The 26,347-nt window shown below is 37.2% G+C and overlaps 1 protein-coding gene across 2 annotated transcripts in view; it reads right to left on the bottom strand.

Annotated features, from left to right (window-relative positions):
• Window positions 1-26,347, bottom strand: part of RNGTT (RNA guanylyltransferase and 5'-phosphatase) — a gene marked incomplete at both ends in the record, with an annotated part of 187,671 nt that overhangs the window by 92,996 nt on the left and 68,328 nt on the right. For both annotated transcript variants that reach the window (XM_079532490.1, XM_079532491.1), the window contains one exon: window positions 18,029-18,193. In XM_079532490.1, coding sequence (XP_079388616.1) covers window positions 18,029-18,193 — 165 coding nt within the window. The remainder of the gene's footprint in view (window positions 1-18,028; window positions 18,194-26,347) is intronic.

The raw sequence follows: 26,347 nt of genomic DNA, 5'->3' as shown, positions 1-26,347 counted from the left end.
CTTCCAGCACATAAAGAGAGCTTACAAGCAGAAGGGGGGATGACTTTTACATGGTCTGGTAATGACAGCACAAAGGGAAATGGCTTTAAACTAGAAAAGGAGAGATTTAGGCTAGATGTTAGGAAGAAATGTTTTACTCAGAGAGCAGTGAGGTGCTGGCACAGCTGCTCAGAAAACTGTGGGTGCCCCATCTCTGTAGGTGCTCAAAGTCAGCTTGGAAGGTCCCTGGGCAGCCTGAGCTGGTGGGGGGCAGCTCTGCCCATGGCAGGGGGCTGGAACTGGGGGGCTTTATGGTCCTCTCCAACCTAAGACATTCTGTGATTTTATGATATTAAAATTTCTGCTAAGTCGTATCGACTTCCTACAATGCAATTTGCCTCAGGTCCTTGCACACAATTATTGTGGATATACTACATCACAAAATGGAAATGTTAACAATTTTGTCTGTGTTTCTGACTCAAAACTGATACAGCTTATTCACCTAGTGAAATACTTGATGCAGAAAATAATCACTTTGGATTTTATAATACAAGACAAAATACATGCTAATTTGAATGGTTTTTTCCATTTCAGAGTTGCTCTTTGGTTCATTTAGTTTTCAGTCAAGCTACTGCAGTTCAGCATGCAGCTGCCCTGACGCAGTTTTTCACAGCCACCTTCAAGTTGCTGGCCATCTACCTGCTCACTCCATTGGGAAAGCTAGGAAAGGGAATGTAACTTATTCCAAAGACTTAGACACAAATGAACCACCAATTGAATTGTCAGTTAACTAGAATTTAAAGTGCCTTCAAGCACTAGCATCCTGTCATGCCTTGCTTCCCACAGCAACATCTTAACTGAGGCAAGGTTTAGCCCAACTCAAAGGACGAGCTCTTCATCTGATGATTACAGCCTTCAGCAAGAGACTACAAAATAATTGGCACATCCCGAGAACTGACAGGTTTTACAGACATGGGTTCATAAATAGTAAATCTCTGTAAAGACACTGCAGATTTTTTTCAAACATATTATACAGACTTCAGAAAATATCCCATTGTTACTAGCACCTTATCTGAAAGGAAATAATTATCTTGTCTGTTCTCTAGAAGAGATGGACCACTCTGCTTATAAATGTGGATATTACTTCTGGTTTATTTTACACTGACACATTACATTTGTTTGCCAGTTTCTGTATTTTTCTGATTTATCAACTCCATTTTAAATGGCAATTTTCTGAGTAGACCTCAAAAGTATAATCCTAGAATACTCTTTAATGAGGCTTCAATTTTCCAAGTTCAAAATAATAATTAATTACTTAAACGTTGATATTTGATGAATATAAGTCATCCCAGAAAGTTCTATATCCAAAGAGGAATGTTTCCAAATGTATTCATTTAACAATATTCAATAAAACAGATAAATATATGTGAATTAATGTAATGCATATTGCATTTTGCTAAGTATATACATTTTGCTAACTCACAAGATAAACAGATTTTAAGTCTATTACATTACAGCTGAAGAAAGAATCTCTGAATCTCAAATTCAGTTAAAGATTTGTAAAACAAAAATTAACATTCCCATTGGTTAGCATTCCTGGATTTAACTGAAAAGTAAACCAAAATAAAAATACTGAAAACTTGCTTCACAAAACAATTCAGCTTAAAAAAAAAAAAAAAACAGGACGGAAATCTGAATCTTCCTTGTTTGGGGCAAAAGAAAACTGAATCAAGAATAACCTACTGCACATTCCAGAAATCCTGACTTTCTGGATTGTACAGCAGAACATCAGAACTTCTACAGAATACATTACACAACAAATTCAGTTTAAATGAAAATTAAAAAAGCAGTTGCTCAGATTCATCCCAACGATGACACTCCCAAAACTAATAAATATAATAGAATAATAATGGAGCCATGATTTAAATTATTTACATTATAAACTGCAGCTTTCTAACATTATATTTTGAAAAGGAAGCCTCCTGAATAATAACAAAATATGCTTGGTGGTGAGGTGTAAGCTTTAAAGATGATATCAAGGCTACCCTGCAATGCTTTAAAATATTACCAACTGCAGCTTCATAACAGATTAGCAGAATTGTCACTATACATTAAGGTGAGCTTTAGCTACACTTTCTTCCTTTCTATCCTGAATCTTTCTAGATCCCCATTCTGTAGCAGTAATTTCTTTTTTATTAAAAATAAAATTAAAGGCAGTATCAAGAATTAAACAGGCAGCTTCAGTCCCAAAGTGAAAAAGTACCCAATAATAGCAAGTACCTATACAATGGGATGGGGATGGGGTAGCTTAGTATGTTATTTAATATATATTAACTCAATTTCAAATCTTACACATACTAAAAAATAATTTCAAAAAGTTGTCCACTTCCCATTTTAAGAGATTTAGAACTCAAAATGAAGTGTTAAGAGAAGCTTTGCTTTTGGTTCTTTGATGAAGTCAACATCTGCTGGCACTGAAATTTCTACACATACGTGACAAAGCTTTCCAATCCGTCTTCAATGACTCAGAGATATGTATGGCTTTGGGAGTTAAAGGGAGTGCATGTTTTCTGAAATAAATAAATAAAAACCTCAGGCTATGTATTTCCTTTATTTGGCCATACCATTCCCCTCCACTTCATTTTAGGACTTCAAGTGAAACAGCTGACCCCAAAGAAACCCACTGCAAATTAACAGAAAGGAGACAGGGGAAGAAGGATCAAAGATGTACCTTTGGCACTGCTTTCTACCCTCCCTGTCCCAAAGAAGACACAGCCTAGATCATCAGTTTAGATCAACTTGCAGACAGCTAGGAGGAGGAGGAGGTGGAAAAACCCTTTCCTCTTATGCATATTAACTTTACTTTTGAAGTGATACGCTCCACTCCCAAGTAACCTTTTGGAAAACTGTCTCAAGTTAACAGCATGCAGAGATGGAGAACTTAAGTTGCTCCTACTGACTACTAGAATTAAAAAAATTCCTCAGCAATTTTTTTCTTGCTTCAACTTTCCTTCTTTGTTCCTCTGCAGATGCTTAAGAGAGTGACCAAGTCACTGCTCAGGTGATCTTCTGATCAACATCACTTTCCAAACACTTCACAAGGAGGCAAATGCACCTCTTCAAATACCTTCTCCTCTAAACACAGTTACCATTTTTCCCCCCAATCAACTTAAACCATTCAGCTACACTACGCAGAATATTCCATAAGAGCCATATTAGCAAGAAAAGAAATACACACCCCATTTTCCTATTGGAAGCCTCCTTTCAGAACATTTCAGAACGTGTCAGCACTTGCCAGAGAAAGCATGGCACCAGCTGATGGCACACTGCCCCTGGCTTGCTTGACTCTAAGAGGTTCCTCCTAAGCAACTGGGAAAGTCCCAAAGACACAGTCTACTGATGCAAACACCAGTAGTACCTCGTGTATGATTTCATGCTTTTCTCCAAATTGCATATGAAAATGTTCAGTGGTGGGTTTTCAATCACCTTAACATGACCTGGTTCATCCTGCATCATTCTCATTACCTAATCAAAATACGATATGCTACTTAAGGTAAGAACAGTATTCTATTAACTGTGCAGTGATGTATTAATTGACAAGTAATTTTATAGAAGGGTAAAGTCCAATTTCTCAATTACTCATTGCATTTGCTTATCTTAGAAATTTTGAATTTTGATTTTCTGGGAAATCAGAAATAGGAATGCAAGAAAGAAAATGCAGAATGTTAATTACAAGTAGTCAAAAAAACCCAAAAACACCCACCACCACAGTTCATTCTTACACTAATATTCTAAAAACAAACAAACAAAAATAATTTAAAAAACAATTACCTAAAGAAATTTTATATGCTCTTCAAAAAACAAAGAATATTGTAGAATAACTGCTTCATTTCTATTAGACCAGTAAAACGATCTACTTTGCCCTAACTGCAAAAGGACCTCAAGAATGAACATTTCAGTTGCTCGTTACTTACTTACAAAGAAATTTCATGCTCCTTGGCCATAAAATCAGCGTATTACACAAATTACATGGAAATCCTTTTTAAAAAAAATTATGCTTAAAGCTCAAATTCTAGTTCTCATGCAGCATTCTCTCAAGATATTAATTCAAGTTCTAAATGGAGAAAAGCTGCATATATATATATATACGTATATGCATATGTATATATATGTATATATTCTATATAAAAGTGTAAGTGTTTAAAGCCATTTATAGTAGCTAATAACTCTGTACTGAACAGGAAGATAAAAGTAAACTCTAAAGGCTCATCCATTCAAAAAAGCCAAACTATTTTGAACTGTAATCTATGGCAATAGTTCAAACACGTCAGGATGAAAATTATACCAGATGACTGAAAAGAAACATGGGAACTTTCTCATTTTGTAAGATCAATAAATACATTAATTAACAAATACTTTTTATAAAACACTATGTTTTTGGGGAGCCTTTCAGTTTGCTAATTTACTGGTAGCTCTGAATCCAATCCTGCGCAAGACTAAAAAACTAAAAATAACTTCTTTGCCAAGTTAATCATACAGAACATTTTGGCTCAAAAGACATTAAAAACACCTAATTACTGAAATTGATTTGTTCCCTATAAGAATGAAAGCAGATAATAGGAGCAATGTGAGACTGATGTTCACTAATGTGATCAAGAGACTAATTATTATCCATGAATCATTTGTAGCATTCAAAACTTGATTAATGTCAGGTCAAGTTTAACATGTGATAGGTTTTATTAGTAATGCTCCGCTATCCCACAGCTTGTCAGTTTAAGCAAATGCCATCTGTTACATAGAGGAATAGCCAAGAGTCCAAACAAAAGCACGGTGGATACAACTGGTCATTGAAGACATTTTAATAATTCCATAAGGGAGCTATGCTAATAATTTGTAGTGCAGTAGACAAGAATCCAACACAAAAGCACCTGGTAAAGATAAGACATTAATCACCCAGAGAGTTAGTTTGTGAAGTATGCTTTGATCATTTTAAAGCTTGACCAAAGGAATGTCACAATTTGATCAATCTCCAGTAGCAACAATTCTGTTGCAAGTAGAAAAAATTCTGTTGTGAGAGCATGTGCACCTTCCTCTCAACAGTCTATTTGTCACCCTCAGGGTGCATTCTTGTATGGAACACAGTATGCTATCCTTTAAATCATCAGTCATGATATTCGTAGAATCATAGAATATTGCAAGTTGGAAGGGACCTACAAGGATCATTGAGTCCAACTCCTGGCTCCACACAGGACCACCCAAAATTCAAACCCTATATACACTGAATGTACCATCCAGAAGGATACTGTGAGAAACAGTACTGAAAGCTTTGATGAACTCCAAAGAGATAACACCAACTGGCTTCATTCCCTTGGTCAACTAGGTAGATAACTGTCATAAAAACACATCAAGTTTGTTAAAATATTTGTTAAATATTCACCTTGTGAACCTGTGCTAGCTGTGACCAATGACTGCATAGTCTTTCAGGTGTTGCTGAGTAACTTGTAAAATAACCTTTTCTACAATTTTGCCAGGAACTAAAGACTGACAGGCCCGTCCTCTGAAGGATTAACCAGCTCCTGGAGTGATATGCTGGCATCTATACTGACCGATCTGCAGCTCCTGCTTGCTTCAATGACCCAGTACCCAAAGATCCAATAGCCCCCTAGACTCAGGGTTTTCCAACAGGCATGGAGAGGTTACAGAAAACATAGTGATCTAAGGTATGGGTAGCACTCCTGCCTACTGCACACTCTGTTCACTTACAAGAGGCTGTATTAAACACCGAATGCCGTCATCAAGGAAGTTACATCCTGCAACTGCTTTTCTTTTTGTACCTCTCAAGCTTTAAGGTATTGGGATGGGATTTTTGTTTGTGTTTTTTAGTGTGTGTGTATGTTGTACTTCTGAGGGTGTTTTTTTTGTTTGTTTGTTTTTACCAAAAATGTGCTATAAAGAACTCCTCTGCATCCTGCTCAGATGCACCCTTTGCATTGCAACAAGTGACACATATCACTGCAGCTGGCTTTGACCAAGTAGCTATTTTAAAGTCAGCTGGGCTCTCTACCAACCAGCAATCAGGACTGGCCTTTCACCCCTCCACTTCTAGCAATTTGGAAAGGCAACAGGATAGCACAGGTTGTCGTAAGACAGGTACAATAGTTAGCTGCCCAGTTAGCCTGACGTAATGAAAAACCCAAATGGGTGAACTGCCAAAGATGGGTGAGAGCTGCACTGTCCTGGAAACTGAAGGAAGGAGACCTCAAGGCACCTCCAAACGAAGATTCTTCTGCTTCAGTTACATCTGATTCCTTTTCATGTAGGCTGCTTTAAGGCAAGAGAAGGGCATAGATGATCTATCTCATACCACTTGTTGTAATCAGCTGCTAACCTCACTGGAACTAATGGATTCACTGGGCACAGCATGTGAGTATACATAAAAAGAGAAGACATGACTAAAAGGATGAGAACTTGCATATGCCTCATCTGCTGTAAGGCACTCAACCCTGCTCAGTTCCAGCAGGGCTATGGGGAAACACAAGCTGCATGCAGCTGGATGAACTGGGTCTGGTTAGCCATACACTGACTCTTTGATGTCTTCCTTTGAACCAACCACTGAAAACTTAGTCAAACACTGATGGAGACAATAAACGAAACTATCTTACAGTATTATTTCTTCCCGCTCTCTTTCTTCTCAGACTTAATAAAGAGATATCAGATTTATAGGATTGTTTCTCCTTCTTATGCATCAATGAAAGTGTAATTCAAGTACATATGCCCCTAACTAACAGCTCATGTAGTGACAACATGCTAGGAGACAATGAAACAAATTGATGTTCTACAAGAAAATACTTACAGTTACCTATGTTGTGGTTATTAATAACTGCAAGAAAAAATCTGCAATAGGCTCACTTTCTGGGTTTCCCAGCACTTTATGGGTAGGGAGCTTTATCAGCAGTCATTTTCCTTGTGTACAGCACATTCACACTCCTGCAGCATGACAGGAGCTGATCTGTTATAAATCTCACCTGGTCACTCCATGAAACTTTCACAAGCTCTCCACTACTAGTGACAGGAGCAGCAAGGCTGAAGTAACGTGAAGAGGCAGTGGGCAGGTGCATGCACAGTGAGAAAGGAGAATGACCTCATTCCATCTGGGTTTGCTCTTGCACCTGCGTACTCTTCTCTAATCTAGTTAGAATTTTAGCAGGAGAACTGACAGAAACATTTATTTACCACACAGCTACAACAGCCATTTCAGATGTATTACAAATATGTTCTCCTCTGATGGCTCTCTTGTACTCAAAGTAGATGAAGCTGAAAAGACAAGATTCAGGCTGCCATCAGCATGATCTGTACTTCAAGTCAGTTTTTGCTCTGTTTTCTGGCTAGAGCAAAGATTGCAAAGATTCCTTGATGTCTTCACATATAAGCTAAGTGCTCTGACAATTTGGTGGTAGTAGGCCACAGATAAAAAACAACATTGTAATTTAAAAAAAAACATAGCTACTATACAACTTTTTACTTCATCATTTGCACATGTAATTTCATAGCTTATAACTTAAAGGAACCCAAAGTAACAATGCCTGTGCATTTGCATTCTAACTAGTGACATGTCTCTTCATTGATTTTCTTTTAGAAGAGCAGTTCTGGCAGGAAAGTCTCTACCAGAACCTACCTATTCATTCAAGAACAGGAAGGAAACAAACATTACCGTTGATATTCATGTGACAGGGAAAGAGCAGCACCTACAAAGAAGAAAGTCAGAGACTGATCCCTGTCTGCAGCCTGCTGTATGTCCATCACTGAGGCAACTCCCAGCAAAAACAAGCACCACCTCCCCCTCCTCCCCCGCCACTGGATGCTTAGTACATTTCCAGCCCTGTTAGAACAGCTGCTAGTTTCACAAAAGAGTGTTATCTGCTTCTTTCATAGAGGACTTAAGAGAAATCATACATATCACTGGAAACCTGCTTCTTAATCTTGTCTAATAGCTCTCTAAAAGATGTAAGCAAAAGCCACTTCTAGATAGAAAATTAGCTAAATGTTACTGCAGTCTGCGATGGGATGCAACCTCTGACAGTGAAAAGGTGAAACCACCACATTATGTTGAGTTCATCATCCATCCGCATGGGAAAAAAACGCTGCAGTGAACAACACTAAAACAAACTGCAGTGGGGGAAGGGAACCAAGTTTGATGGTTTTATCTATTTTTTAATCCGGTTTTGGTTTTACAACTAATTTATTAAATGTCATCTGCAAGGATGCTACTAATGGTGGCTGTATGCTTTGTTCCTTACTATTTGAACACGGACATTCTGCAAAGAGGTAGAGAGAACACCACAAGAAGAGTCCCACTGAGCTATCAGCAGTTTGCTGCTTCTGCTTGAGCAAATCCAAAGGTCATGCACCTAATATATTCAAAACAATACCCAAGAATAACAAGAGTGCTATGCGTGTTAATGCTTGATTTGACAGCACATCTGCATTACTGAATTCAAAATAAGCATTAGGCATTTCTCACTGTCAATCTCTTCTCAGAAGCACAATTGAGAAATTGACATCAATTACCTAAGATGTTTTCAAATGCTTCTTTCAAATAAGAGAAATAGGCTGCTACAAGAAAGTTTAATTGACTTTTGCGGTAGCCTCAAAATGGGATAAACATGGATTTTTCAAGGCTAAGAAGGAATACTATGGCTAAACAGCAATAAGCTTTCATGTTTATTTTACCTGATGAAGAAACAAAGCACAGCGTAACTGTTTAACTTCCTGTGCTCTTTCAGTTTTCTATTCCGACTTGCAATGTACCATGTTTCTTCTTTCAGGGATTGGGACTTTGTCCACATCCTTTTCCCCTCCAATCATCATCATCCCTGAGCGATAACTGCCAGGAATCGTACGTATACCTGCCTGAAACTAGAATCCCATTGGAGTTAGAAGGTGCCATCAGCAAATTCTTACATCTGTTTATAAATATGTTACTGAATGGATGGCAGAGACACTATAAAGTCTTTGTAATCCTATATCCTGCACAGAACAAGATTCTACCCACTAATGCTAGGAAGCTCCTCTCTGGTTTTGATCAAATATAACACCAACCAAAATTCTTCTGATGTCAAAAGCAGCAGACATTGAGCTGAATAGGAGACCTTACAAATACAGTGAAGTACATTGATTCTCTAAATGATTTTCTAACGTTATAAATCTGATAGCATTTATTTGTCATCTAGCCCCTGCATAAACTGCTATAGCATAATCTGGTCTCTGGTTGTCAAGGACTTAGATAGGCATGTTTTAATTAAATCAGATAATTAAGGATCATGTTTTATTAGGCATTTCCACTAAGACTCACGAACTATGCCAATTATGCAAGTGTGTACACACAATAATTCAATTAGATATAAAACGGATACTCAAGAATACAAAGTCTGTGTACAATTACTACTATAATGCCTGATTGAAACCCAGATACTATACTCCACCAGGCCTCAACGCAGTGATTTTAACACAATATATTGCTACTACTGTATTTTGGATATTTAAAAACAACTGATCTGTCTGCTATGCAATGGCATGTAAGCGCTTAGTCTGCTATGAAGTTGAATTAAGACTTGCCATGTTATGGCCTTAAGAATAAAACACTATGATTTAGATGCTTAATAGTTCTTAATATTAAAATAAAAAAGATAAATTTCATACAAGATTTTTTTTCCTTGAAACTGGGCATATCACAAGAAATGAAAGAGCTAGCAGGGATGTCTTACAATCTTACATCACATATAATTGTTTTAAATTTCACCCTTAGCTTACAAATTTCTTTGTGCTTTCACTCATTTTATCCAAATTAAGCACACGTCCCTTGAAAATCCTTCCAATACAAGGAGGCTGATGGCTTCCCTGTGGAGTGCTATTGCCAGGAGGCAGTTTGGAAAGTGACAGGCTGTGAAGAGGTACAACGGGCAATATTAAACAGTTGCCCTTCAATTAATGTGTAGAGTGACCCACTTAGTCACCACAGCTGAGTCCTCTAATTCAGAAGATTTCAAATGCACCAATTCAACTGCCCATACTGGAAACCAACTGGCAATTAGGTCCAAACGGATTTGCATTTTTTTCTGTTTCAGAACAAAACACAAAACTGAAAATAGAAGTCACTGTTAAATACCTGTAGATATCTTTTTCTACTTAGAAAGGTATATGATTTTCCATTGCCCAAAAATACAGAAAAAAAAATCATTTATAAAAATTTTAAACCATTTAAAGTTGATGCTAAAATGTCAAAAATGGAGCACGTCCTATTCTGACGTCTAAGCTCACAATGTGCAAAAAGTATAATGCTTCATCCATAGATGTTTACTTTTCTGTAAATTTTGTTTTCTTTCCCACACATCAGCTTCAAAAGCCATAATTATACATTTCACATCTGAATTATGCTATATTAATTTAATTTGTACCACTAGCATGGACCACTTTTTATGAAAATAATCCTTCACGAAAGTATTCAAGATTGTTTGTTTTAACTTCACCAGGTCATTTCCTGGCAAAAATATAACTAATGCGTGAATAATTTCTTAAATCAAAGGCAAAAACTCATTTCACCTTTTCTCCAACCCACATTATTCTGTGCTGAAATATTATATTTACTCTTTAACATTGCAAATAATAATAATAATCCAAAGCAAGCAGCCTAATCCTTCTGTTAACTCCAGGAAATGAACACAGATTCTTGTTCATAAATATGTCTCCTGAAATGACTCCATCAGAACAAAGAGGCTAAAAGTTAGTCACATATTAATAATTTTTTTTTTTTCTTGGATCTTGGAGCACCTTTTGGTGGCTGGAAGGCCTGGCTCTGGACAGTGGCATTCCTTGAGCAAAGAGATCACAGTTAATCATCTACCAGGGAAGCCATGCTTCTGGAGGTATACAAACCTCTAAGAGAAGCCTTTCCCTCACCTCAGCCTTCACAGAAGGTTTTGCCTAGACTAAGCAGGTTTCCTAGGGGAGATACAAACCACAAGCTTCTATATGAACTGATGTCCAAAACTACACAAAGTGGCATAGGTAGACAGCGCTGGGTAATTAGCTATTTGCTCATTGTGCCAAATGAAACACGTAGAAGTGGTGCTAAGGAATATGGTTTAGTGAGCAGTATTGATGGTAGGTGTACGGTTGTTTAGATGACCTCAGAGCTCTTTTTCCAACTTTAATGATTCTACGATTCTATTCTGTGATTCTATAAACAAACAGTTCATCACGTAAAATAACGTCTGCCTGACCAACTTCCTTCACCTAATTAAGGATCAGTAAATATATGCCTTTACTCAATATCACCAGAGGTACTCTAAATCAGCTATGCAGAATCAATGAATTCTCAAGCACTGGTGATAAAGCCCTGAACTGTAAGCTCATGCAATCTGAAAAAGAAAAAAAAGCTGCTTCCCTGCACCGCAGAGAGTGGAGAAACCCTCCTGGCCTGAATTGTTCCTGCTTACCCACATGCTCTTACATCCACAAATGACATCTACCAAGCTGCACCTACATCATCCCAGTGCTGCAGCTGACTGCATGAAATATCTCAGTTCAAGCTCTAAATTAGAAGTGCTAGCAATCTGCATCCATGCTCAAGAGTAATTGTACAATCATTTATTTCATTTTACAATTTACTAAGCTTTCATTTCATCTGGTTCATTGCCCTTCACTTCAAAATTCACAGGACAGATCATTTTGAAAAACATGCTGGGATTCAGGAACAGCTGCCAACTGAAGACTCTGTATCCTAACACAGGTACATAATTCAAGCTTCTTACTCACTACTTGTGTACCAGGTGTTTCAGGTCAGTCCTTACTTGCATTTACAGGAAGAACAGCATTGTGATGATTTCAGTGAGAATGACCACCAGCACAAAAACAACTATGAGTGGAGTAAGGCAACACTACAGGAGATTTAAAAGGACAAAGTGATGAAGAAATTACAGAGTAAAGAAATAAAAGCAAATGCAAACAAAGCAATAGAGGTGAGAGGGTTTAGAAGATCATTTAAAGGAGACGAGATGATAACCATGCCAGAAAGCTAGAACAGATGGAGAAAGGACTGTGGTGTAGGCCAGACATCGATGAGTGACTGCTAGCTCTACATGAGGAAGCACAGGACTGAAAGTTGAGCTGAACATGCTACTCCTGAAGGCAACAAAAACAAAACCAAAGGAAATAAGTCTTTTTGGCATAAAAAACGCTCCAGATGGAAACATTCTCCCTCCAACCAGATATGGGATTCAAAGATACAATATACACTTCAGCCACCTCCATTCCTACTCACTGTTTCCCTACAGATTCTATCCCAGGTCTGCAGACCTTCACCAGTTTTTTGTCCACAGGCCACTTGGTGGTCATTTACAGTCAGTTTTGAGTTAACTTATTCCTGTCTGAATGCAGAGCTGATATGTCCACATATTCTGCCCTTTTCAGTACTGCATCCAATCAATTTTAAGCACACAAATGCTAGCTTATAACTGCCTCAGTTGCCTGTAAAAAATTTCACACCAACATCAACAAGTCATGCACTTAATTTTCTTCTTCATAAAGAAGGTTATACAACCTCTTGGTTTTCTGAAGCATACCACCTCAACAGTGGTTACACGCTTATTCGTACAGCATTTTTAAACAGTCTTTTTCTAACTACAACAATGTCAGCTTACAAAAATAAATAAAAACCCAAATGTTCAAGGAAAAAAAAAGGAAGCCCTCTCTACAAAAAAAAGCACAAAACAAGAAGAATCAGGGATACAAAGTGAGTGATCTGTCAGTTCACAGGTTTGACTGAAAACTTTCAGAAAGACCATTTAATCTTCTAACAGAGATTACTCACCTTCATTTCAATCCCTCTAGGACTAGCTGTCATTGTAAGATCAGATAATTGTCTGAGAACTGACAAGTCCTTGATATACAGCATGCTAGCATTTGGAAAAGGTTGTTCATTTGACCTGTATCATTGTTTAACCTTTAGCCCTATTGTTCCATTGAGAGCGAACAGCACAATTCTCCATGGGACTACAAAAAAGGAAACTTTTTTTTCCAGCCACACCAGAAAGCACAGACACTAGACATGAGGCTCCAGTAATGATCCAGACTTTGCCTGCCCACACAGAAAAGCTTTGGAAAAGAACTGCAGATTGGCTCAGCCAATGGAAATCAAACATTTGCGTCATTTCTAAGAACTTAATTCTTTCTTCCCTATGTAACTGTACTTCCTCTCTTCAAAAAATGAAGATAAACTCCCTGTTGAAAGTCCTAAAATATTCGTACAAATAGAAGGCTAAGCTAAGGCTCAAAGACTAAGAATATACAGCAAAAAAAGCATTAATCTTTTTGATTCTTCAATATTTTAACATCAAGGAAATCTTAAACTCAGTTTCTTCCACCAACTGATGTCATCCTTACAAGACTGGAGGAAGAGTTGGTGGAATGGGACATATATCACACACTAATATACACCAGGAACACAAGCTGGACAACCAAAGTGACAAACGATGCCAGTGTCAGGACAACCAGTAAATAGGCAACATTGCTCATAAATACCCTATTAAAAGAATCTGGAAGTTTCGTCGTACAACGAAAGGCCAAAGTGTCCATAGATTGTATCTGTTCCCAGCTAACATTAAAAAAATAAAACATTCAATGATTCTTTGTTTATAAAAGCATACAAATCTAGTGACACTACTTCCATCAATATCAAAGTTCAGCAATGTAACATTTTCAGAGATCTGGAGAACCTATAGCACACCCCTAGGTGATTGCCCCTTTCTTTTCTTACTCTTATCCAACTTCAATCTCATTAAAAATCAAAAGTCCGTCAAAGCCTCTTAAAATAACATTCAAGATAACATCGCAGAGATCTAGCCCTTACTTCCAAAAAGTAGTACTAACAACAAAGGGCAAGGCAAAAGGATAAACGTTGCCATAGTACTTTATAACTGCAACTTTAAAAGTGCTTTTCACTTAGCAGACAATTGATTTTCAGACTGGAAAAAATGAGCCATTACTCTTAAATCTGGTTAATACCAGATCCAAATCCATAACTTCAAGAACTATTTCATTATTTGAGAAATTATATAACACAAGAAGATTCACTCCTGTTTCAAGTGATTTCTTCACTGAAAATAACTAAACCCATGCAGACAAAAGTCCACACTGGTATAATTCATAGCAGAGTAGGAGGCTAGAACTTCCAAATACAGTGCTGAGACTCCTGGCCTTATTCAGTATTCTTCCTACAACCCACCTAGACAAACACCCATTTATTCATACATGGTACTGTTAAGAACAGTCAACATCAGCTTTCAATTAGGAACACTACCTGCTAACTCTGTTCACAGAAAGGACTGAGGGAGTGAGCCCCTGAAAAGAAAGTACACAGCATTTATTTTTGACTGATTCAAACTGAGACCAGGGTCAAAAGCAGAAGTCTCTTAAAGACCTCTGATCAAGAAGCGGAAGTCTCTTAAAGACCTCTGATCAAGAAAGGATTCTGCTAGATCCTTTCTAAAAAAAAGAAAGGACCCCACTGTTCTTGCAGAAGAACAAGCAAATGGAAAATTAAGTACAAGAAAAAGATCTACCTAAGTCCTATTCATCTGTCCTTTAGCGTTCATTTTATTGGCATCATCTCTGGAGACGGATTGATGTATTCACTGAGTCAATCCAAACATGAGCAGACTTAGAAGCCAGGAAGGATTCCCTGGCTCTCTCCAGGCCCTTGCTGTGCTGCACACAGAGTTGGTAAACCCTATCAAAACATCTGTCACTGATGCAGAAGAAACCCAGCCTGTTCTCTCCATTTCACTAATGAGGTGTTCAAAGCTATGAGTACACTTGTTGCTATAGCTGCAGAGATGACTGGAAAAAACATAGTAAAAAGATCTCCAGCAAAGCAATACTATTTTTAAGTACTTCTTTTTCAGGACAGGGCAACAATTCTAAACAATAGTCTACTCTAACCATAATTAAAAATTCTTTTTGCAAAGATGTCATGAGTACAAAAATCTCTTTGCATCACTATTCCAAGGAGCATTAGAGGAGTCAGATAAATCATCAAGTTCACAGAACAAATGAGATGAAAATTGTATTTTTTATCTAAGTAAGAGCAGCAGTAATTAGTCTAAGTAATACTAGTCTGAATATTTTGAAAACATATTTTTATAAATGCAATTATTTTGAACAGGTACGGATTTGAAATAAATTCTGAATCTGTGAAGGTTTCCCTTAAACATTTCAACTCCACACCAGTGCTGGTAGTGCTACCTCAGATTGCTTACAGTTATCACAGGGCATATAAACAATACATAGATAATGACAAAAAACTTCTTTCTTACTAAAAACAACGATAGTATTTAAAGCCTTTTAGCAGTTTTCAGTTATGTCAGTAGGACAGTTAACGTATTTCGCTATCCAGCGGTCACTTTAAATCAGGACAAAGACTGTTTAAAACACATTAAGTATATTGTACAAAAAATAAGATACAAATGTCTGTGGTTATTTCAAACCCAAAATGCAGAAAGCAAAGCAGTGCTCCATCGCCATCTTTAAAGATGACTTTAAAGTTGATTATAATTTGCTCACTGAGCTGCACAGGAACCTTAAACGCACGTTACAACGTTCTTACAGTTTTACCTCGTACCACAGACTTACTGCTATGTTCAGGTAACACATTTTGAAAGTTTCAATTAAGTCATAAAAACTAATGAGGTATCCGTGCCTTGCACTTTCAGATGCCCTGCTCTCAGACTGCTGAGTCACCACCATCTCTGTTTCAAGGTATATTCATTGCTTACAAAAAGCATCAGAACTGCTAGAGAAAAAAGGAAGCGCCAGAGAAAAGAAAAAAACACCTCATAGCCCCAGTGTGTAAAGCAGTTACTGAATTTTATACAGACTAATAGGAGGGGGGATTATTAAGTGACACAAAAAAAAAAAGATTTATTTTTTTAACCCAGGATATTACTTGCCTTATTTTCTTACCATCTTGATCTATAATATGCATAGAGTAGGTAAATCATAAATGTTTGAAATAATTAAAATAAGAGAAAAATAACTGACTCGCTCTGCAGCACTGGGTAACTCTACCCCTGCTGCTCTCTCTGTGTATGTCTAACTGTTGTATATAGCAACATTTTAAAAAATATTTTAAAAATAGCCAGGAAACTTCTTAACCCCATAATTCACAAGCTCATCAAACCTTGTGTCAAAGACACGGACACAAGAGAAAAATAAGCACTGCAATAATGTCCAAACACTGATGTCAAACGAAATTATAAATCTACCATGAAGCAAATTCTAGTCCCGTGTATTTTATTTTCCTCATCAGTACTGTCCAACAATAAAGCATCAACTATAAGGCCTTCACTATCTTAAAGAATTTATATGGAAAATTTGCCTAAGAAGAGAAAGGCCAGTAAAAACAATCGCCCCAACACTGACTGAAAAAATGCTGTAGTCAGAACTGTTAAAATCCAATACATGGCCGATTCAGAAACCTCATTTAGACAGGAAAATAAAGCACTTGAATCTAATTTTCTTTTCCTAGTTTTTGGGAAGGAGGTGACATTTTCAATAGTCATCTTCCGGCTGGTTCTAAGCTGTACTGCACAAAGCTACAGTACAAAGTATATTTTGATGATTTTTGAGATTTACCTCCTGACAGCAATCGGCTCTTAGCAGATAGGCTGCCAGCAGTCAACAACTTCATGTGTCAAATAATGATTAGATATAACTTGACAGAGATTTGTTTATAGATGCGTTGTACCCAGAGAGTTTCCTAGGAATGCTTCCATGCATGTTTTTCCTGTGATTTTTAAATAATCTCGAACTCCAGTTTAAGAAACAGGTTCAAGAAACCATTAATAGAAGAAACCAATTTTTAATCACGTTTTCCTTTCTTACGAGTTCCTTTCAATTGCAAGGTCAAAATTCCATGTCTCAGTCAAACAGCCTTTTACCTCCAAGAAAAGTTTACTTTAAATTAATAATGGTGACAATATTATGTTACATAAATTATACAAAAAACAACACTACTCATCAGAGAAGTGATCAAAACACAGTGCTTTATGCATACAACCTTCTGACAGAATTGTTTATGATTCAAACTTCCCCGAGACTGTCACTGTGTCAGGCTTCTTGAAAGTCCAACTTATGTTCATCACTCTATTGAGTTTTCAGCCACCTCCTGGCTAGCCAAAACTCCACTACTGCTCCTGTTGGGGGAAGACTTATTGCCTGCTAAAAGCTCTAGGTAATGACAAAAGCAAATGGAAGCTAACAATTGGATATTCACTGTGTTGGTTAGATATGGGACCCCTTCTAACAGCAGCACTGACAAAAAAGAGTTACTCTAGACAAAAGTATTATTCAGTTAATTCACAGAATAAAACTGTTTTACAGAATATTACACTACTACTTTACTGAAGAACAGAGTGTAAATGAAATACAGAAATTCACATATATATTTGCAAGTCACATGTTCTACTTTGGAAGATGTGGGGCAGCATTTTAATAAGCAAGATGTGGAGGTGCTAACCAACATGGGCTCAGTAATCAGTGCTAAAGAGCACGTGGGAGTTCAAGCACAACTCATGATTCTTATACCAGCCCCAAACGAGGACTGGAAGCAGAAAAGAAAGTTATATTCTTACATACAAAAGAGGATAGTATGAACAATATAACTCTCTAGCCTTCCCATAAGCTAGGAGCCATTTCAGACTGATGATTCTGTATCTTCATTTGATACTACCAAATAAAAGAACTGGTGTTACCCACACAGGTTTTAAATATAGGAAAAGAGGAATTCAGAAGTAATAGGTAGAACCAAAATTGCCCTTTAGGACCAAAAAAAAAAAAAAAGTTCAACACTTGGTTAGTAGGGGAACTTGCAGAGAACTAGAAAAAAAAAAATTAAAAAAAAAAAAAAAAAGGAAAAAAGTGTAGGGAAAATCTACACTGAACACTGCATTGTTGCCCTCTGCACCTTAACATAAAAACCTAAAATTGAGTTTACCTTTCTTGAAGCGTAGATGTCAAAAAATGGCTTGTTTCGAACACTGAATGGTTCCTGTGCTTTGTCAATGTGACCAGTCTTCATTTTTTCATGCCGTGGAAATATAATCTCTTTCTCTATACATGAAAGTCGAACATTAAAATCACAGTCTCCAACTGGCTGCCCCTGTCAAATTAACAAAATCAGTATTAAAACCAGACACTTAGCAAATTATTGGAAGAGTAAGTATTCCTTACACCACATTTAGAATCATACAGACACAAAAAACATTCAAATCAAATCACTACCACACATTTTTTGCCATGTATTTGGTTTCCAAGCCTGTGTCTCAGGTTGTGAGAGACTTAATGAAATCAAAGTTCACAGAAAGATAAAAACCCACAATATGCATTCAAGCATATATGAATTAAACTAAACACTTGCAAATTCAGCTAAAAAATCTTAAATAATTGAATAGCCTTGGTTATATAGCAATTCCATACTTTTCTACACAGTTTTCTTCTGAAACCATTCAGCACATTTTATTCCTAATATTTTAAAAGTCAAAACAACACTGCATTTCACATAGTTAAGCAAAACCCTCCTTAAATGTACCACAGTGTTATTCAGAAAGAAGAGGAATTACATATATGTTAGCTTTTCTGTCATAGGAAAGAGAAAACTATAGCTGCCGTTGGAAAATATGCCAATAAATACTGGCTGCAGAAACACACAGAATACGTGATAGCTCAGTCCTACTGATACAAAGCCGCAATTTCACATCACTCTTTGCACACTGATGCAGTGAACCAGTCGGTACAACCATTCTAAATATGCATGTTGTGTTGCCTTTGCTTCGGCAACCCCTGATTAATGTCCCATCGTAAAGTGCTCAGACAGCCCCGGCCAAATCACACGCTTTTCATGACACCAATGTGGTGAGCGGCAAATGGCGTTTATTGCAAGCAACACAGTCTTCTTATAGTTGTCCCTTATATCACAGTGCTACCAATCACCCCTGCTACGGTTATCTGTGCCCAATAGACGTGTGGCATGTCTTGTCTTGCCATGTCTCATCATGGTTTCTCGTGAGTCAAGGAGGCCCCGCAGAGCCTGATGACTTCCATAGCCCCCCTTTCACGTATTCGTTAACCACGCATGGGGCCCACACAGATCCTGTTATGCCTGGTGACCTTGACAGCCCCTGCTTTACGTATTTCGTTGACTACATCTCTAACTTGCGTATTTTGTTAACTACAATATTGGAATAATAGTTGCTTATAATGGAGTTTAATGTGTTTTGAACATTAGGTGGTGACAAGAACACACTGTGGATTTCATTTAGTGAAAATGAGCAAAAATTCTAAAGTCTGTCTCAATGCAATGAGTCCCTTTCAAAGAACTAAGGCATATAATTCATACATCAGCATTAGTGCAAAGGATACCCAGCACAGGAAATTATTTATATGAAATCATCCCTCATTTTGCCACCTCATTCACACACAAAAAAAACTTGGGAAAACCATCTCTTGCACTGTCTGCAGAGAATAAGCCCAAAGAGCTTCAGCTTCAATACCAGAATTTTTCAAAAAGCTGAAGGCAGTGAGCACAGAGAGGGATGTGTGTCACCCTGAGCATAGGAGGAGATCACAGCCACCAGACAGATGAGCAGAAAACCAGAAACCAAGCCACATAAAGCACAATGAGAAGAGAAAGGGAAGGAGAATCTACAAGACAGAAAGCTCCACTAGAACACGTAACAATATTCTGAAAGAATAGCAAGCAGGTAAATGTAAAAAACCAACCAGACAACCTGATCTAGTGCCTGATTTAGCAGCGGCCAACCCTGCCCACAGCACAGCAATTGGAACTAGATGGTCTCTGCGGTCCCTTCCAACCCAAGCCATTCTATGACATCCTGAAGGAGTATGCAAAGGTAAGAGAGAGAATGATTATGTTCTGGGCAAGTCTCTCGAGTCAGAGAAGAAGTGAACACCTGTGTTAGATTCAGGTGAGTTTAGTCAAGCCCTTTCCAAACTCAAAAGGAAACACCACCACCCTGATCTTTGTAACAACCAGTTGAAGAATGCACATCTTTTTCCTGCAAAATATGTGATTTATTTTACATAACTTATTATCACTTTTTTCAATTTCATTATTATTATTTATTAACTGTTCCTAAGTTTTAGCAAAATCTAACAGACACGCTCCCTTCCCTAAGGCAGCTTTCCCACACAGCCATGTTTCATGACGTCTGAAAGAGCAAACAAGCTAATTAACTCCAAATATTTGAGCTTTGATGAGTTTCTTAAGAGTTTCTTTACAATGATTCATTCAGAAATGTTTTAGCACAGTGACTTCATTTCAACCCCTTCATAGTTCAATTAAAAACCAAGATGATTTCATATGCTCTACGAAAGAGCTGTATCGCTTTCTTTTCCCTTAAATAATCCTTTCACTTCTCACAGCTATTTGAAACTAATTATTTCCTGCAGCTCTGTCAATCGTGTATTTTTATTCCAAAGCTTGTTAAGTAGAAGGTCTATCACATAAAGGTCAGAGCTAGGCTGACACAAGATTACATGAGATGGGAAAACACAAGTAATGCTACCGAGCAATTGCTTCATCAGTCAAGTAGATTAAGAATTAAGAAGTTAAGGAATATTTCATTCCCAGCTAAGTATAGCATATTAGAGGTAAGAAAATTCACATAATGTTGAATTTAAATCAAGGACATGCTGAATAAAAAGAAGACTGGGAGAGGAAGGCTTTTATTGTTATTCACGATTCTCATTATCACAAGAAACGTTAATATGTAATGGATGCATTACAGTCACATCCAAAACCTTCAAGTGGTAAAATCTATCTATAAGCAAGTAAGTAGGAAAGCAACGCAAACCACAATAAATAATTTGTAGAGCTTGACGAAAGAGGATGAGAATATTTAGTGTATAAGGCACGCATTTAGAAGTTCTCCAAAAACAAAATATCAATGCTTTCATAATTTTTCATAGAATCATAGAATCCCAAGGCTAGAAAAGACCTCTCAGATCATCCAGTCCAACCCTCCATCTATGAGCAATATTTCCCCCTAAACAATGTCCCTCAGTACAACATCTCAATGTTTCTTGAGCACTTCCCTGGGCAGCCCGTTCCTGTGCCTGACCCTGAGTTTAAGCAATACATAGATGTTTTATTACTCTGAGCATTTGAGATTGAATTTCAGTATGCAAGTTTCTATTTGGTTTTTTGTTTTGTTTTGGGTTTTTTTTTTGTTTTTTTTTTTTTTTGAGAAGGACGAGGGTCAGCAGTGCCTAACAGTACAGTTACTGAAGCGTGAGATGGCAATTCCTGTTCTACACATTTTCATCCTAAAGTAAGTTTGCCAGCATGGAGTAAAGCACAATTAACAAGTAGCATGTGTTTCCCATCTATGCAAGAAAGTTACACTTCCCCCTCACACATATTAAAATGCATTCCAAAGCAAAATATCATTTAGAAGAGCATCAGGAAAGAGTTATCTGTTGACCCAACCTCTCTCCTGAGATTTTTTTTTCCACCTGTTGTAACTTTGCACATAACACTACAAGGTCGCTCATGGTGTAAAGTGGGCTTGCAGTAGATGTGACACATAAAAAGACTGTCTCAACTTTAAACACAATCCTCCACACAATCTCAAAATGTAAAACATCTCTAATGACCTTTGAAAACTACATAAGATTGAACTTTTCAATTTAAATTTACAGTATTTCAGACAAACTTATCAACTGAATCCACACCCATTAATCACACAAGAACCTAGTGTACCACAAGAGAAATATGTCAAAATATATGAATAAAAACGGAGCGTGCAGCTCATTTAATATCTCTTGTCTTAGGGGGATGGGGAAAGGTGATCTATTTGCTGAAAGGAGCTAAAAGAAAAAAATTACAGTTCCAACAGGATCCCTCTCTATGGATACTGAGAGAATGAATTTGGTCATATGTCAGGTTCTGTCTGATGCATCAGAAGAAGACAAACTGTAGCTCCTGTGCCCATCAGGATCACAAAGACTGTCATGTTGAAGTTACAATCTGCTGGCTTCATGGCTATAAGAGTTGGTGAGTTACTTAGATTCCAGGTCAGCACAGACAGAAGATGGCAGGTAGCACTGAGAGGGGTCCAACAGGATAACAGGTCTTCTGCTGTATGTCCCACTGGGGAACCTCTCTCTCAGGAAGAAGCACAGCATCTCTGAGCAGCTGATGAAGCAGACAGGAGACAAGTCTCCATTCCGCCTTTAAGGCTGACCTTGTGGCAACTAAAACTTTGTAAATTTGGTGAGCTGCACGGTGAAAGTCCTTCACCTAGCTGGATGGAGTACAGATAACAAGAACAGGTGCACAGATGATAAATCCCACAAAAATACTTTCTATTAGAATTTGATGTTTATCTGGCTTCTGCAACACAACTGTAGTAGAAGGAAAAATAACGTGAATACTGTTGATAAGCAGCTTGGTCCAAGATAAACTGAGAATATTTACTCTCTTTGCCTATGAGATATGGTTCAAAGCCTACCTGCCTGCACAGTCTGTTCCATTTGCCTCCCCAAAGAAACACCTAGGAGATGAATAATTCAGCACACGCGTGCATACACGTTCCACACACATCTTCACTTATCGAGCCATAGCAGAACACATGTCACAACTGTCTTAGCTTTAATGATTTTGAGAGAAGAATAAAGAACAAGCGGACTGAAATCCTACCCTGTGTTTAGCATTACTGTTGACAATTCAAGGCACCCACAGCTGACATCTGCATTTCCAACTAAAGCCCATTATTAGTTCTCCCATTTTCTGAAGACCTCACAGACAAATATCTTGCATTTAATACTTGTACTAATGGTCTGGCATGGATTGCTTCTGATTGTGCTTTCATAGATGTGGCCTTTTTTTATATACAAATTGACATGGAATACTGAAACCCAAAAACAAAAAAAACATACAACCATGACAATATCTTTGCATAGCTTATACATAAAAACGAAGCTGAGCATGCTGTTTCATTCTCCAAATAAGATTATTACTGTATTCAATCATCTAACTTTTTTTTCTTTTTTTTGCATTTTTGAAGTTTTCTTTTCAAAACAGGACAAAAAAAGGTATTAGAGAACTAAAACGTACTGAAGAATCACAATGTTTCCATTTTTCTTCTCTAACACAGAACAAGAGACAACTATTATAGTCTGAAAATTGAATTTGAAATGTGTTTTTTCTAAATTTATCCACCAAATATTAAGAACAGCTACATTAAAGGCAAGGAATAAAGCTGCTTCAAAATGGTTTCTAAAATTTATATTGGCAGTGAGGTACAGTATGTGAAGCACTGTCTCAGTTTTAACAACTCAAGCAATGTGCTGCACAAACATAATTACTATTTGTATGCTGCCACCTTAGACAATGAAAAAATGCTTTGATTTACCAAAAATGGTTTGGGAAACAGATCTATTAAAAGGATTACTTAAGATATGTATTCAACTATTTGTATTCCTTCTTCAGAAAAACATTTGGAATGAATCGAAGGAAGTTCATATTCCACGAGTAAACGTCAAGGCCTAACAGTTCACACTTGTTATTGTCAGCATACAGAACCTGAACAAAACAGCAGGACTGTCAAAACAAGGACAAGCACCTAACCCACCTCTTTTGAGAACACAGCTGTAAGATAGGCACTGAAAGCTTAGGAGCAGCTATTTGGGGAACACAGACAACTCAGTCCAAATCATTGTTTGACTGCATGTACAGTGGTTTCATTCAGCATCTTTATAATCCTCATAAATCCTTCTGAGCCTTCAAAAACAAAACTCAAATCAGCAGATTTTACTGGGATGTAAATGACTAAAATCTGCAGGAATTATGTTCTAGTCTAGACTGGCTGCCTCCCTCAAGTATTTCAAGGAGTTGATGAACTTCCAATTTTTAATTACAGAATTCTAATAACCCACAGCTATAAAATAGATTCTCCATCATCATCATAGGGATATTTACACACAAAAAGATCTCACACTGTCCTCCCTCGGGAATCTAAATTTTGAATAATTTATTTAGCATTGAATGTAGGCTATCTGCAAAATAAAATATTGAACACAAGGCTTTACTGCTTCTATTTTTTTCCTATGACTTATGCTAGTGCTGTTGAGGCATGTAATATGTAGGCATCTTAACTGTGACAGCTACTACATGGCACAGACAACATTTTCTGGTTTTGCCTCTGCTCTCCTTACACTCCTCCTTCCTTTTCACCAGCAATTCACATGACTCTTCTTAGGGTTAATTATTGATGGCTTTTACACTGATGTCTTTATGAAGAAGCACCATTCCTATGAGTTACAGAACCACGGGAAAATTTCTAAATCTTAAGATATATTGTTCAGAGTGTTTCATACTTGAAAAAAATGTAAAAATCATTTTTTATAACAAAAATCACTCAAAAATAAGATTACTCATTACAGTAAGCATAATTCCCCTAAAATTAATTTATATTAAAAAAAATTCAACCTACAATTATCAGTGGTTCACAAGTGTTTAAAGGGAACCACCTGCTTTTCCTAAATCATGATTGAACTAAAAAGTAAGCATCTGCTTATAATAGATTTTATACTCCTGAAGACTTCAAAAGATAACTTAAGTACACGAGAAGGAAGGGGACAGAATCTTCAGCAGATCTGTTGTGACAAACAAGGGAAAATGGTTTCAAATTAGAAGATGAGAGATTTAGATTGGATATGAGGAAGAAGTTTTTCTTATGGCAAAGGTAGTGAGGCACTGGAACAGGTTGCCCAGAGAGATGGCGGATGCCTCATCCTTGGAAACGCTCATGGTCAGGTCGGATGGGGCTCTGAGCAACCTGACCTAGATGTAGGTATCCCTGCTCACTGAAGAGGAGTTGGACTAGATGATTATTAAGGGTCCCTTCCAACTCAAAGAATTCTATGATTCTATGATTCCAATCTTTGTAAGACAGCTAGTTCATTACAGGAATAGTTATGCTTACAAATAGGAATACTGATTAATTGCTATTATACTTATTTCAAAAAATAAGTGGTTTTTCTTCGTGCTTGTTTTAAACAAAAGAAATATACTAACCAGGATGAAATACAGCCTACAGGTTATTCAAACATACTGAAAATGGAACAGAAGACATTTGAGAGAACTTGCTTTCATCCTCAGAAACCCTATTTTGTATTATTTACTTATCTCTTTTAGATCTGGTACACCCTTCTGATTAACAACTTTTTCTCCTCTTTAGTTTCTTTTACATAAAAGCAGAAAGAGGGGAAGGCAAGAGACAGGGAAGAAGCTGAATACATCAAGTACGAGTACCAGATAAAGTACAGAGAAGGAGGAATTAAAGTTAACTAAATTAAGGAAATAAGGTGAAGTTTGAATACAATCCCACTGATTCCACACAGTATGGGCACAAAAGGAAAAACATTTCCTTTTTTGAAAGAAAATAATTAATCTTCACTAGCAATAACGATGCAATTGGAAGACTTGCCCAACTGTAAAGTTTTTCAGCACTTTACACTTCAGTTGTAATCATTCTCAGGTTCCTGAGAGATGTGAATATTTGCCTAAGCCAGAAGTTGGGTCCAAGTCCACTTGCCAGTTCTCACTGCAATGGCTATTACAAACTGCAAGGTGAGGCAGACAATTTATCTATTTAGTGTTACAGTTTCTAACACAAGAAGTTAAAAAAAATATTGCAAATAAAAACTGAGGGTTTTTTAAAGGTGAAAATGTGACAGACAGAACAGTTCAGAAAAAAAATACTAAGTAAAGCTCTTTAAAGAGACCTTCAAACAAACAAGAAAAAAACCTGCCCGTGGACTTTATTCCCTGTAAAGAAGGTTTGAAGTATTTCAGATACACTTTCATTTACAATGCAACTCTAACATTCAGGTCTCAGGCTGTAATTGCCTTAGCAAGTATTACACCTTGCTCAAGAGCTGTCACATCTGGGTAAATAGGAATAAAACCTACACAACCCAAACACCTGAAAAATATAAAGGATTCAAAACCACAGCAACTTCTACAGCTGCTTTTGGAGAACTACTTGTCCCCATCTCTCGCAGGAGCAACACTTCATGCCTCTTCTACTGACAATTATAGCAGTGGTAATCTGCTATTCAAAGGGTTCTCATGAGAGATGCTTCACAGGAAAGTATGGAAACAAGTACCTTTGGGAAAAAAAACAAGACATGACAAAATTTAATACAGTCTCTTCACTTCTGTATAGTATTCCACCGAGCATTCTCTGTTCTGGCAATCGTAGAAAACAAACTACCTTACCTGCAGTTT

This window comes from Tetrao urogallus (genome assembly GCF_951394365.1).
Source record: "Tetrao urogallus genome assembly, chromosome: 2".
In the NCBI taxonomy this organism is placed as follows: Eukaryota; Metazoa; Chordata; class Aves; order Galliformes; family Phasianidae; genus Tetrao; species Tetrao urogallus.
The sequence above is the reverse complement of the archived record's forward strand: the minus strand, read 5'-3'. Positions and strand labels throughout refer to the sequence as shown.